This window comes from Balaenoptera ricei, chromosome 6, assembly GCF_028023285.1.
Source record: "Balaenoptera ricei isolate mBalRic1 chromosome 6, mBalRic1.hap2, whole genome shotgun sequence".
Lineage (NCBI taxonomy): Eukaryota > Metazoa > Chordata > Mammalia > Artiodactyla > Balaenopteridae > Balaenoptera > Balaenoptera ricei.
In genome coordinates, this window is record NC_082644.1 from 79,760,678 (window position 1) to 79,774,972 (window position 14,295).

At 44.4% G+C, this 14,295-nt stretch overlaps 1 protein-coding gene and 1 pseudogene across 4 annotated transcripts in view; one reads left to right on the top strand and one right to left on the bottom strand.

Moving 5' to 3' along the window:
- Positions 1 to 8,629, bottom strand: part of PRUNE2 (prune homolog 2 with BCH domain) — a 259,194-nt gene extending 250,565 nt beyond the window's left edge. For all 4 annotated transcript variants that reach the window (XM_059924952.1, XM_059924949.1, XM_059924950.1 and 1 more), the window contains exon 1: positions 8,441 to 8,629. In XM_059924952.1, coding sequence (XP_059780935.1) covers positions 8,441 to 8,476 — 36 coding nt within the window. In that variant the 5' untranslated portion in view covers positions 8,477 to 8,629. The remainder of the gene's footprint in view (positions 1 to 8,440) is intronic.
- On the top strand, positions 824 to 1,534 carry LOC132367585 (small ribosomal subunit protein eS4, X isoform-like; annotated as a pseudogene).
- Positions 8,630 to 14,295: the final 5,666 nt, after the last annotated feature.

A 14,295-nucleotide genomic window follows, 5' to 3' on the forward strand; every position in this document is an offset into this window, starting at 1 on the left:
CTTAGAGCTAAGACAGATAATCAACAAATTCGAACTAAAGGGAGCTAAAAATCATCCCTGTTTCTATAAAATGTAAATAGGGCTTCCTGGCTCTCTTATCCACCGTGGCCCTATTCATGTTTTTATTACTGTGGGTGGAGGACACATTCTTATCTTAGTACATACACACCTGCAACAGCCCTAATATATTATTGTTCTCATTTGACAGATGAGGCCAGTCTGGAAGGCCTTCAACTTTCCTCTCAAGGACTGAAAATCTTCTCTGCCAATCTCTCTCATGACATTAGTACTGGCCCAGAAGCAGCAGAACAAGCTGGGCAAGCTTGGTGTAGTGGCTGGGATTGGAGGAGTCTAATTTTTCCCCTTTGGACCACACAGCAGAGGATCTAAGGCTCTAAAAGTTCCACTCTGTCTGCTGATCTGCCCAATGTGGTTTTGCAGAGCGCCCCATTCCCTCCCCTGCCTCTCCCCAATCCATTCATGCTTTAATTCCACCAATATTTACAGATTCCAAGCAATCATGCATAAAAACTAACCTCATTATTTTACAGTAACATTTTGTATGAAGTGTGTACCATATACAAAAGGGCTGTATGACACTCCTTGACCTTACTGTTTCTCACCTCCTTCTAGTAAACCAACCAGAATTCCCTTATACTGTCGCCAGCCCCTCTTCAGATTCAGATCTCTAGGAGTCTGCACCTGTTCATCTACTTACTCATTTTACTAAGCCACTACGATGTCTCATGCTTTGTGCAAGCCTCTTGCCTTATGGCTTCATTCATTCTAAAAACACTTTGTTCTTTTTGTGCTTAGCACAGTCATGGCTCATGGTCCCAAGAAGCCCTTGAAACATTCAGCAGCTCCAAAGCATTGACTGCTGAGTAAACAGACCAGTATGTTTGCTCCTCATCCATCAGGTGATCCCCACAAGCTCAAAGAGTGTCTCCCCCTCATCTTTTTCTAAGGAACAGACTTAAGTATCCCCTGACAGGAAATGAAGTAAAGAAGATCTGCATGCAGCAGTTCCTTAAGATTGTTGGCAAGGTCCCAATTGATAGACCTCATCTGCTGGCTTCAAGGATGTCAGCAGCATTGACAGGACTGGGGAGAATTTCTATCTGATCTGTGATACAAGGGTTGCTTTGTTGTTCATCGCATTATACCGGAGGAGTCAAGTACAACTTGTACAAAGTAAGAAAGATCTTTGTGGGCACAAAAGGAATCCGTCATCTAGTGATCCGTGATGCTCGCACCATCCACCATCCTATCGCCTTCAAAGTGAACGACACCACTTGGACTGATTGGAATCTGGCAAGACGACTCATTTCAACAAGTTTGACACTGGGAACCTGTATATGGTGAGCAGAGGCGCTACCTTGGGAAGAATTGGTGTGATCGCCAGCAGAAAGAGACAACCAGGTTCTCTTGATGTGGTTCCTGTGAAAGATGCCAACGGCAACATCTTTGCCTCCCCACTCTCCAGCATTTTTGTTATTGCAAAGGCAACAAACCATGGATTTCTTTTCTCTGAGAAAAAGATATCTGCCTTACCATTGCTAAAGAGAGAGACAAGAGACTGGCAGCCAAACAGGGCAGTCAGTGAAATGACCGCTAGGTGACATGATTGGAAGGGTCTTTGTACTTAATTAAAGATAATGTGTTATGATTAATGGCAAAAAAAAACCCTCACAAACAAACAAACAAGCAAACAAACAAAAACTACTTACTGAGCTTCAGGCACTGCACCAGGTTCTGGAGATACAGGGGTGAGCAAACCCATACAGAGACCCTGGTCCCTACTCTCATTAATCAAACAAACATGCCCAATAGAGATATAATAACAAGCTGAGGTAAATGACCTAAAAACATCGCCCCAAAACCTGACTTAGACTCATGAATTGGGGAGGCTGGGTGGGAGGGGTCATTCAGCAAAAGGCTTCCCTTCTCCTTAACCTGACCAGAAGAGGTAGGAGTTATTCAAGCTTAGGGAGGTAGGAGGAGAATCCAGCAGAATGGGTCAGATTCCAGAGTCAGGTTAAGAGTGTTGTTGGTTCTCCAAAGAGCAATGAAAAGTGATAATAAGGATTTAAGGGAATGATGGGACAGATGTGAAAGATGCTTTCACAGTGATCTCCCTGGTACCAGTGGGAGAGTGGTTTGCAGGAGACCAACTTGTTAGCTGGCCATTGCAGTCATCTGGATGACTTAGTGATGTCTGGGATATGGTGGTTGGGGAAGGGATGGAGGAAAAGAAAGTTCCCAGTTGGAGAAACTGGATGAATAATAATGCCGTTCACTGAGATAAGGAACTGCAGGAAAGGACAAGCATGGGGGCAAATGGAGAGAAGCAGCATTGTTCCAGGTTCTGTGCTGAGGGCTGTAGGTACATTATTTTGGCTTTATGACAAACCTGCAAAGTAGGTATCGTTATCTCATTTTTCAGGTAAAAACCCAAGGCTGTATTATCAGCTTAGTTTTTCTAACCCAACCTTTGTGAATCTGATTTTGCAGGGCAATCTAGTGCCCAATTAGCCTCCCAAGAGCTCTTAAGAAGAAAGATTACCTTTCCCTGGAAACCAAAGCCCAAAGTCACAGAGCTCAGATAGGAATGGATTTGGAACGCTGCCAGAGATTTTGAGTAGGCTACTCTGGGACCCATGGCAGGCAGCCACGTATGATTGTGCAGGTTGCACACTGCACAAACCCAGAGGGTGCCAGTCATATCAAAGTCCATGTGAATGCTGCCTCCTGAATATATCAGCCCTGTCCCTCCCCAGTTTCTTTTCAAAGAAGACTCCAAACTCCATGACTCTCCAATAAACCTCAGGGTTCAAAAAGAATCAATGACCAAGGTAACACCGTGCACTTTACCTCTCTGGTCCCAGATGTTCTTTCCTCTTTTGCATCCTTCATTCAGACCCAGGTATTCATCCCTCACCCTTGTCTGCTTACCTAGTACCCCAGGGAGGAGTAGATGTAAAGGTAGAGTGAGACGTCCATCACTAAACCACTATTGCTTACAAGAGCTCCCCAGACTGATACACCAAACCTAAAACATTGTTAATATCTGCCCAAATAAATGCTACATAGAAATAAACAAGTTATACCAAAGCTGTCACCTTTTTACGTAGTTAACATAAAATATTCCTCAAATTTCTGATTAAAGGGCGTCCTTGCTCACCTGATCGCATCTTCCCAGACCCAAGGTTCTGTCTGAACAGCAGTGACCAATTCTTTATCTTTGAGGAAGATCAATCCCCTCTGAGATTTACACTGAAAAAGCCTGGTTCTTCTCCGCAGGCGGGGGGGCTGGGACAAACCACAGCTCTCCGTCTGAAAGCTCAGGCAGTGAGAAATGGAGCTGACTCTAAGACTAAAGCAATCAAGGGCCCTTTTCTCATCAGCCCCTAAGACGGTGGAACTGCATTCACAGAAGTACTTTGGATTCCTGAGTTTCTTGCTTGGGAATACTCTGGCAAGAGGCACAGTCTCAAGTGCACCAGCCCTCGGTCATGATGGGGAGGGAGCTGATCCTGCGGTCTGTGATCAGAATGAGCTCAGCTTTCCAAATGAAACTCCTCGGCCAGCATCTCCATCATTACTAGTCCTTACCACCGTGGCCCTTTAAAAGGTACGAAACATTCATTTTAAAGACGCTTTTTATTGATACACATGACCTTGTTCCTATAAAGGAAATCGGGAAGGATATAGTTCTCAATTTCCAATCAAATGATTCCTCTGCAGACATGCTGCAGTGTTTTTCTTTCTCTTTTTGAAAACCCATCTCCTCTATCAACTCTAATGTGGTTGTTCATTTAGAGTTTTGAATGTGCTTCCTTTCCCTATGCTACATACCACAGAGTATACGTTGACATTTAGGGTCACTCAGAATTTTTCTTCTACGGAAGTCCACATATGGACCAATTCCCACTGCAGAAATGAGCCCTTCGTCTGCAGCTGTCACTGCTCAAGTGGCAGATGCACTCCCCAGACTCTAGCGGTGACGGTGACCCTCTCCCCACAGCATTCCTGGGATATTGATGTGCCCTGTATCCTTCTGCTGGCAGCTGACACTCCCACCACACAAATGCCCAATGCTGGCTCATGACCAACCTCTGAGGGCACGTGGGCTGCAGTGATGCCCCACCCCTGAGCAGCTGCTTGAATTGCATCAGCTGGTGGGATCTGGCAATGGGAGAGGCTTGGCAGGCAATCTACCCAGTATGGGGACCCTGGCTTCCTGCCAGCCAGAGTTCCAGGGGTCTGATTCCTTATTTACATTTTTTTTTTTCTCCGAAGTTCATGGGAACTTGGACCATTTACTGACATCATGAGGCTGTCTTGGCCTGAATACTTTTTTGAGCTGACCACTATGAAACTGGAGGACATTTCCCAAATCACAGTCTAGGGCTGGGAGCCCTCATTCCCTACCCGTCTTCGATTTCTCTTACCACAGAAAGAGTATAACTAAGAATGACTAAGACATCACTGTGGAAATGGCGTAACTAAAAATGGAAAGCATGGCTAAAATTTAAGGATGGACCTGGAACTATAGGATTTGATCTCTGTCCCTATTCCAGCTAGAAATGGGCAGGTGGAAAAGGAAGCTGGGTGGGCACTGGCAGGAGAGAAAGAAAACGTGTTTCCACTCATTTCTAGTTCTAGCAGTGAGTGTCCGGATCAGAAACATAGCTGGGTTCTCGAATGGGGAAGGGAACCCAGGTAACAAGCATCATCCTTTGATTACCATCTCTACAGCCTCGGGGGGCGTCTTACTCTCCTGGTGCTTATTCTACTGTCTTGGTTGTTTTAACAATAATTGGATCAGTTCCCTATTTGTCAAGAAGGCACCATTTCTGGAGACTGTGCTTGGGAGGAGTGACTATTTCCCTTGCTGTCCTCCACCTCCAGGTAAGGTGTTTTACAGAGAAGCTCCAGGCACCCAAGCCTGTTCTAACCACGCAGAAGGCAGGCCCCCTTGAGAAGCATTTGAGCTCCAGGAGGGGGTGATCCAAGGCCACACTTGAGGTTTACTTTTGCCATTTCTGATAAATGCCACATACTCTCAGGAATGAAGGGTGGGTATCGGAAGGGAAGATTTAAGGAAAAGCCAGATGAGATTAAGTAAGTGAATCTGCATCAGTTTAAGGACCAGCAGAACTGGGGTGAAAAAGAGAATTAAGAGATCACTCTCTCAATTTCAATAGAAATAAGCTCCAAACTACCTGATTAAAAATGAAAAACATCCCTTCTCCTTCAAAGATGTCTGCTCAACCCAAGGGCCTGGCCTAGAATAGCAGAGTTTCTCTCCTCACAATGACAGATGAATAATAAATGCTCCTAGTCGGAAGAAAGGGCATACAAACAATTTCTCCAAAATTGTGATTATTGGAGATGCTATTATTGGCTAATAGCAGTTTCATTTTACAATTTAAAATTCCTTTGGTCTATTGAAATTAGCTAACTCCAGTGATGACAAGGTTATGTTAATGTAACGGAGCTGGACCCTAGGAGCCCTTCCTGGAACAGACCCCTCCCCCACCTTGTCCTCCACCTGTCTCCTGTCTGTAAAACAACTTTAGCCTCCTAGGCCTTCCCTGAGCTCCAAAGAGTAAATTTAATCAGAGAAGTGAGAAAATGCAGAAAAAAAGGAAAACAGTCAAGCAAGACAAAATAATCATAGTTTAGTCATTAAACAAAGTCAAGGACTTTTAGTTCCTCTTCAAGGGCTATAGATAATATTCTGAGCCATATCCTTTGAGCTCTTTACAGATAATGAAACTGCCCGCAGGTGGAAGAAGTTAACTGTATGCTGCCCACAAGCACACAGACCCCAGACCAGTTGGAACCAGAAGGTTGATGATGCTGACTCCCAATTACCTCACCACCAACCAATCAGAAGAATGTTCATGAGTTGATCACATACCCCACAACCCCCCTCCCTCACGCCGTCTTTTAAAACCTTTCCCTAAAAGCCACTGGGGAGTTCAGGCCTTCGGAGCACTAACTACTTGGACTTCTTGCTTGGCACCTGCAATAAATGCTGCATTTTCCTCCACCGCAACCCAGTGTCAGTAGATTGGCTTTACTGCATGCAGGCAAGAGGACCCAAGTTTGGTTTGGTACCATTAAGACTCTGGAAGGGACATTGGCTATTTCAAACCATTAAAAGACATGTATCATATCTACAGAATATCAAAGCAAGAATTCAAGTAGGTAGACAAAAACCTGCCCATTAGACTTTTTTTAGGTACCATATAGATAAATCTATGTCAACTTCTGATGGAAAACAGCTTAAACATAACACCTAAATTCTATCTTATTCTGGTCTAATAAAGCGTAAGTGAAAACCAGCATGATAATTTTCTTCTCCCTAAAATGTTTTCCAAAGGATTAACCTAATCTTAAAAAATCCTACCATTTTATTATGGATAAACGTCTCACAAATGAATGCCATAATTATTGACTTAATATTTTTCTCCTAAACAAAGGGTATATATCCTCTAAAGTAAAAGGTTTTCCTACTACTATAGTTGAATGTTGCATATTAAGTAAAATTTTTATTTACCTAGAAAATATAATTTGTCAGGGGAAATGTGACACTAAAAGTGACCAAAACACCTTTACTATGGCTGAATATGAAAGGATAACTGTGATCTCTAACAAGAAACCTATTCTAAGAAAAAAATTAAAATTAGCAGTAATTGTTCTTCTGGCTAAAGCAGGAAGGTGGGAATAGTATTTCAACCACTTCTTTTTCCTGTCACTCTTTTAATAATGTAGAGCAATTGCTCGTCTAATGAAGGAACTCGGTAAATAAACTTACACATTACTTTCAACTGATTACTCTGAAATAGGGAATTTCTCCATCCCAGCAGTTGCTCTTCAGAAATGAGACAAACCTCTTGCTCACATCAAACCCCACAATCTAAATGTTTATTATTAAAATAAATGTTATGGGAGTGGAGCACAGGTGCAGTCTACAACTGCATGATCGTAGATTGCTATTTATTTTCATCCACAAAAAAATGAATTGCCAAAATTGACCTTTTCTGATTATTTCTCACTCAGTGTTAGGTAAAGAACAAAGAGCATACTTATACTATCAGAACTGCAAGTGATTTCTGCAATCAGTTTTCTCCTTCCTGTGCTCAAGTAAACCTGTAAGAGGGTCCGCAATAAACACAGAAACGATCACAAACCTCAATTCTGAAATCCCCACAGACTATCAACTCTCTGGGAGGCTTAAGGTAGAAAACAAAGTACTTATATTAGCATTAATCAACTTTAATGGTCTTTTTAAAGATACTTACAGTTACATCTTTTTAAGAATCACACATCTGTCTTCACTCCCTTTGCAGTGCGAGGGTAAATGAATGACAGTAATAACCCTGCAAATATTCTGCCTTGTGATTAAGACGTCATCTTAATGCAGACTTTATATTTTGGCTTTTATGAAGGTTTAAAGGTTAAAGACAACATAAATTATGCATCTCCTCCTATGCCAGGCCTGTACAAGGTGCTTTCCCTGTTCATTAAAGATATTGCTTCCAAATGGGCAAAATCTTTGTTTTAAGGGCGGAAAGAGAAACATTTCCATTACGTTCATTACTGCAATGCTGGAGAACCAAAACAGTTCGGAGTTAGGAAACTGCTAGAATCTGTTGTTCCAGAATGTATAGCAACTGTTGATATACAGAGTGAAATTACCCTTCACTCTTTGAACAACAGTACAGTTAGAGCCAGCCAACATGCCGGTCTCTTCCCAGGAGAACAATGGTCTGGCAAGCCTCACACCACCAGCGACAGTTGGAGTTCTCCCGTTCTGCCTCTGCCCCAAGTTGCAGATCTGAACAGGGACCAGAGAGACTCGATTCGCACTGGAATATCCCTAACTCCCGCACTGGAGCAAGCTCCGCGTGAGGGATGCTCGGGTAAACTGCGCATTCTCACACGTTACTCCTAGTCGGCGTTATTACCTCCTCACTTACGTTTTGCCACGCCCTCCAGCTAAAGTACGGTTTCTTCTCCTTTTACACTTACACGTACCGCATCTGCAGAAGTCTGGGCTCTTTTTCTCAAGGACCACACCCATTTATCCTCTAGCCTCCAGGAGCAAATTGTAGATTCGGCTGGATCTGCCTCTCTCCAACCTCAAGCCAAAGGGACCAAAGCTGGACACACAGCACGCAACTTCAGCCGGGTCACGACCACCCCCACCCCGGCGCTTTGGCTATGAGGGAGGATTATGGAGACAGACTACCCGCTGTAAACCCCCGAGTTCCCGAGATACTTTCCAGGGGACAGTCCGCACACCCTGACAACTAAGTGGCAAAGTTGTTTCTTCCTCCTCTGCTGCAATGCCCTTTCTTTTTCAGCAACGCGCGCGCGCACGCGCGCGCGCACCAACACACACAGCCTTGCTCCCTCAACTTACCAGTTTAGACTTGGCGCGTTGCAAAAATTCTTCCATGTCGTTCCGAGTGGTTTGGACCAGAGGTACCCGAAGAGCGCGGAGGACTATCTCCTCCGGGGCTAGACGTGCCGGGTCCCCGGAAAGGGGCCGGCCCGGACGCAGAGACCGGCTGCTCCCTCCTACCGCTCGGAGGCGGCTGAGGTTGTGGCTGCGCCCTCGTCCGTCGCCTCGCAGGGCTCCCGCCCCACCCCGCGCCCGGCTGCCGGCTCGGGGCGCCTGACTCTGCCCTAATAAGGAAAGTGGGTGTGACGCCCGGGAGCCCCAGGGCGCGCCCCGCACGCTGGCTGGCACGCGCCTGCGGGGCCGGAGCTCTGGGCCGGGTCTCGGAGGCGGGGGTGTTGGCGGATGGCGAGCGGCTCCTCCGCCAATCGCAGGGCCCCGCTGCGGCCTCCTGACGTGGCGCGCCGAAAGATGCTGCAACCATGGACAGCGCCCAGAAGTGCGAGCCAAGTGCAAGGGGCTACTGCAGAGGGAGGCTCTGCCGCAGGCACCGCCGCTGTCAGCCAGGGGAAGTGGAAAGAGGGGGAGAGAGGCCCCCCGCGAGAGCCTCCCTCCTCGGCCAGCGCCTCCCTGGCTGGCTGGCTGGCAGGTTACAAAGAGCTCCAGCGGTCACTTAATGAGCTGGCTCTGCTAGCCTGGCCAGGGGATGCGCTCAGCTAGATTGAGAGGTGGAGGGGGTTACTGCTGAGCTAAAAGCAGTACGACCTTGATGGAGAATAAGAACAGGCTAGGAGGTTGTGGTAGGCTGCATCTTTCCTCCTTGCCCTCAAAACACACCTGCCCAGTAACAGACCTCTGCAGTTCACCCCAGCTGGGTTCCCTTATGTTGGCCCTAGAGCTATGGATACACACACCCTTCTGCAGTCCCCAACCGCTCTGACATGTACGCTCAGGAACAGCGAGGGCTATAGAACCTTCCTACAGCATAAGGGTCTGTGTTTTCACAGGATCCTCAGATCATTTCTGTGTACATTAATGTTTAAGAAGTACTGCAATAAATACTTAAACTTACAGCTATGAACCTTATTTTAAGCCACAGAATTTTGTTGTGTGTCCTCTCTAGGCTTACCAGGGCCCCAGATACATCCGGGCCTTGGCACAGCTGCCTGTAATTCCCTTCCTGCCCTCTCACCAGCCACACTGCCTGGCTAACTCATGCTTCAGCGATCGGCTTAGAAAAGTGATCTCAACCCCAACTGCACTTTAAAATCACATTATAATCATGTAGGGCTTTAAAAAATACTGCTTCCCAGGCTCTATTCCAGACCAACTGAATCAGTAGTTCTAAGAGTGGGACCACAGCATCAGTCTGGTGTAAAAGTGCTCCAAGTGATTCCAACGTGCAGTTCAGGTATGATCCTCTGGTTCTCAAATTCTAGCATGTATATGAACCACCCAGAGATGTACTGAAACACAGATTTTTTGTGCCTCACTCAGAGAATTTCAGGCTTAATAGGTCTGTTTAATGGGCCTGAGAATTTCCACTCTTAACTGTTTTCCAGGGTTTGCTGATGCTGCTTAGAAGTTATCTTCCTCCAGGAAGCCTCCCCTGACCTACTCCTCCCTTTCCACTCCCAGACTGAGTCGGTTGCCCCTTCCATGTTCTCTCATAGCAACCTATTATTGTCTACTCTACTATAAATTGCTTATTTGTCTGTGTTTTCCACCAGGCTGTGTGCTCCACGAGAACAAGGACCTTGCCTATCTCATTCATTGATGTATCCCTAACGAGGCTCATGTCATACATAAATTGCAATAAATATATCTTAATAAATGTACATATGAAAGGTTCCTCTCTCTCTCTCTCTCTCTCTCTCTCTCTCTCTCGCTCACTCTTACTCTCCCTCTCTCTCATTCTGTGTGTGTGTGATTATCCAACTGTTTTTTATTCAGGAGGACCCAATAAAAAGAAATCAGTGCAGTCTACAGATCTGATTAAGAGGGAATGAATGGAATGTTAAGCTCTGATTTACATTCAGGCTGTATGGAAGCTGCAGATTCTATCTGCTTTCTTTGATGACTTAAGTAATTTAAAACCATCCAGGTAAAACAAGTGTTTTATCAGCCTTTAAATCTGTGAAGTTGATTACGATTCAAGTAACATTACCAAGAAAAATTCCCAAGAATTCTTTGCCTCTGACTCCATTGGGGAATTTAGTGACAATCACTAAATTCCTCTGAAATTGTATTTTAAACGTTTGGGGTAGGTATTATACAGCCTTGAGTTTTCTTAAATTTTTCTTCTGATGGACTCAAACTCCAGCATCTATCTCCCTGAGTTTTGCTCCACCAACAACGTTTCTGCAAAAGTTTATCAAGATTTACCTCTTTCAGGAAGCCTTCCTGAACTGACCACTTGTATTCATTTCTCGAGGCTGCTGTAACAAATTACCACAAATTCAAAGCAACATGAATTTATTGTCTTACAGTTCTGTAGGTCAGAAGTTCCACACAGGTCTCATCAGGCCAAAGTCAAGAATTCAAGGTGTCAGTAGCACTGCATTCCTTTCTGGAGTCTCTAGGGGAATATCCTCTATTTTGTTTCCTTCTCCAGCTTCTAGCAGCAGCTCACATTCATTGATTCATGGTTGCCTTCCTCTGTCTTCAAAGCCAACAATGTTGCATCTCTCTGGTGATCCTTTCATAGCCACATCCGCCTCTGACTCTCTTCTACCATTCTCTTCCACTTTTTAAGAACTCTTATGATTATATGGGACATACCTGGATAATCCAGGATAACCTCCCCATGTTAAGGTCAGTTGATTAGCACCCTTGATTCCCCTTTGCCATTAACATATTCACAGGTTCTGAGGATTAGGATGTAGACATCTTTGGGAAGCCATTATTCTACATACCATACAACCCATTACCCCAATTATTTGGTGGTTATCAGCCTTTGATCCTCAGTTTCTTATCATTCCACAGCATCCAGAAACATAGTGCCTTTAACTCTAAATTAGAAGTCATCAACCCTGGCTGCACAATGGAACCATCTGAGGGGCTTTGAAAAAATATTCATGCTCCAGCCCATCTCCAGAAATTCTGATCTGAGTGGTTTTGAGAGGGACCCAGGCATTAATATTTTTAAAAAGCTCATCAGGTAATTCTCTGTATAGTCAAAGTTGGGAACTACTGCCGGTTAGATAAATTTGCATTCCCCCAGTCACCCAGGTACAAAATCTGTAGTCCACTTTGACTTATAACTTTCTCCTACCCCTTGTGGCCAAATAGTTCCCAAGTCCAGTGTCTTCAACCTTTGAAAAGGCCTCCTCCAACTTCCTTCCTTTCTATTCCAAGTGCCATCATTGTAACTCAAGTATCAGATCTGAGCCTAAAGCCCACTCCCCTTCTCTCTAGAGGCCTTTGCACTTGTCTGTAGAACAATCCCATTTCCTCTACTCTTTTCTTTTTACTCTCAGGTTTCTTGACTTCTAGACTCCTCTCATTTGAGACCTGTATCTGAGTACTATTCATTTTGAAATTAATTATTTGAGTAGATTAGTAGAATGGTTGTTATGGACTGCATGCTTTTCACATATTGAAGCTTTAACCCCCAATGTGATGGTATTAAGAGGGGGGGCCTTTGGGAGGCAATTAGGTTCAGATGAGGTCATGAGAATAGTGCCTCCTTGATGGGATTAGTGTCCTTATAAGAAAAGAAAGAGACCAGAGTGCTCACTCTCTCTCCCTCTCTCTCTCTCCATCATGTGAAGATACAGCAAGAAGTGACCACCCACAAGCCTAGAAGAGGGCTCTCACCAGGAACCAAATGGAACAGCATCTTGATATTGGGGTTCCCATCCTCCAGAACTGTAAAAGATAACCATCTGTTGTTTAAGCTGCCCAGTTTATGGTATTTTGTTATAGCAGCACAAGCAGACTAATACAGTGGTAGTGCTGGGAAAAGGAAGACTTTAAGGATCATCTAATCCCATCCCCTTATTTTACTGAGCAGGTAGCCAAGGCCCAGAGTAGTTCAATATCCTCTTGGGCTAACAGAGCTATTAAGAAGCAGAGCAAGGACTGAAACTCAGCTCTCCATCTTTCATTCCTTCAGCATTTATGGATCATGACCTATGCTCAGGTAGACATTATGCCCAACCCAAGATGTACAGGCAAGATCCCTGCCCTCAAGGAGCTCATGGTCTAGTCACTATAATACAAAGAGATAAAGGCAGTGATTGAGAAACACATATGGTATTGTGCTCGTTGAGATAGAATGTGGGCTAGTGACTACAGTCTGGATTCTCGTCCTTGCTGTGGTAGATTAAACATGGCTGCAAATTCTTTGACACTCCTCCCAGTAAGAAGTTGGGTCTATGTTCCCTCTCCTTGAATCTTGGAGAGCTCCATGACTTTCTGAGCAATAAAATACAGCAGAAGTGTCACCAGGACAGTTTCTAGGACCAGGCTTTAAGAGATTGACAGCTTCCACTTCCTGTCTTATGGAATACACACTCTCAGAACCTAGCCATACAGCAGCCATGTGGAGAAGCCCACATGGAGAAGAACTAATGACCCTGGCTAACAGCCCAGTTGCCAGTCATGTGGTCGGCCATCTTGGAAACAGCTTCTCTAGCCCCAGTCAAGCTGACCAGCCAACACCACATGGAACAGAGTTAAGCTCTCTCTGTTAAACCCTGTCCAAGTTCCTGACCCACAAAATTATGGGATATAATAAAACAATTGTTATTATAAGTCATCAAATTTCTGGGTAATGTGTTATGCAGCAATAGATAACCAGAATACCTGGCCATTTACAGCATACGTAACTTTGGGCAAGTTATCCTTTCTAAGCTTCAGTGTCTTCATCTACAAAATAGATATAAAATAGGATTGCTGTGAAAGTTAAATGCAATAATACACACAAAGTGCCCAATTCCTGGCCTGTAGCTTCCATTGGTCTTTACAAAGGGTCTATCAAAATATACTACCAAATGCAAAATAGATAGCTAGTGGGAAGCAGCCGCATAGCACAGGGAGATCAGCTCAGTGCTTTGTGCCCACCTAGAGGGGCAAGATAGGGAGGGTGGGAGGGAGACGCAAGAGGGAGGAGATATGGGGATATATGTATATGTATAGCTAATTCACTTTGTTACAAAGCAGAAACTAACATACCATTGTAAAGCAATTATATTCCTATAAAGATGTTTAAAAAAAAAAAAAGAAGAAACTTAATGCACTAGCTTGAAGTGGAGACAAGGGTCTCTATGAAGAGAACCCAACAACAGGGATCAATTGTGGATGAATCAGCAGTCACTAAAAATGTGAAATTAATATATTATATTATATAAATATAATGTATTTTATATTTTACTATGTATATTTATTATATATTATATAAATATAATAGATTATATTATAATTTGTATCTATCCTACATCAAGAAACACCTTCTAAAGGTTACATTCCTTTGGAAACCTGAGCTTCGTACAGTGAGATGTCTATTTCAGAGAAAGGCACTGCAGATGCTCCAGGTATAGTGATATTTCTCTGCAACAAGGCATCTGCCTGCACTACTCACTGATGAAATGTGAGGTCCTTACAGCAGAGTTTACGTGTTTTAATATTCCTGAGTCACCACTCCCTGCCCAGCAGAGAACTGGGTCTTCCCTTGACAGGCTCTCACTCCAGCTCTGCATCCACCTCAAGGGGCTCTGATTGCAGTCAGTGCCACAGTGAGGGCATCTGAAGTCTTCCTTGTCAGAGCCAGCTCCACATGCTGGCTGTGTGCTTTTGGTCAAGTTCACTGACCCCTCTGATCATCAATCTCCTCATCTGTGAAATGGGGAAAATAATACCTGCCCTAGTTACTT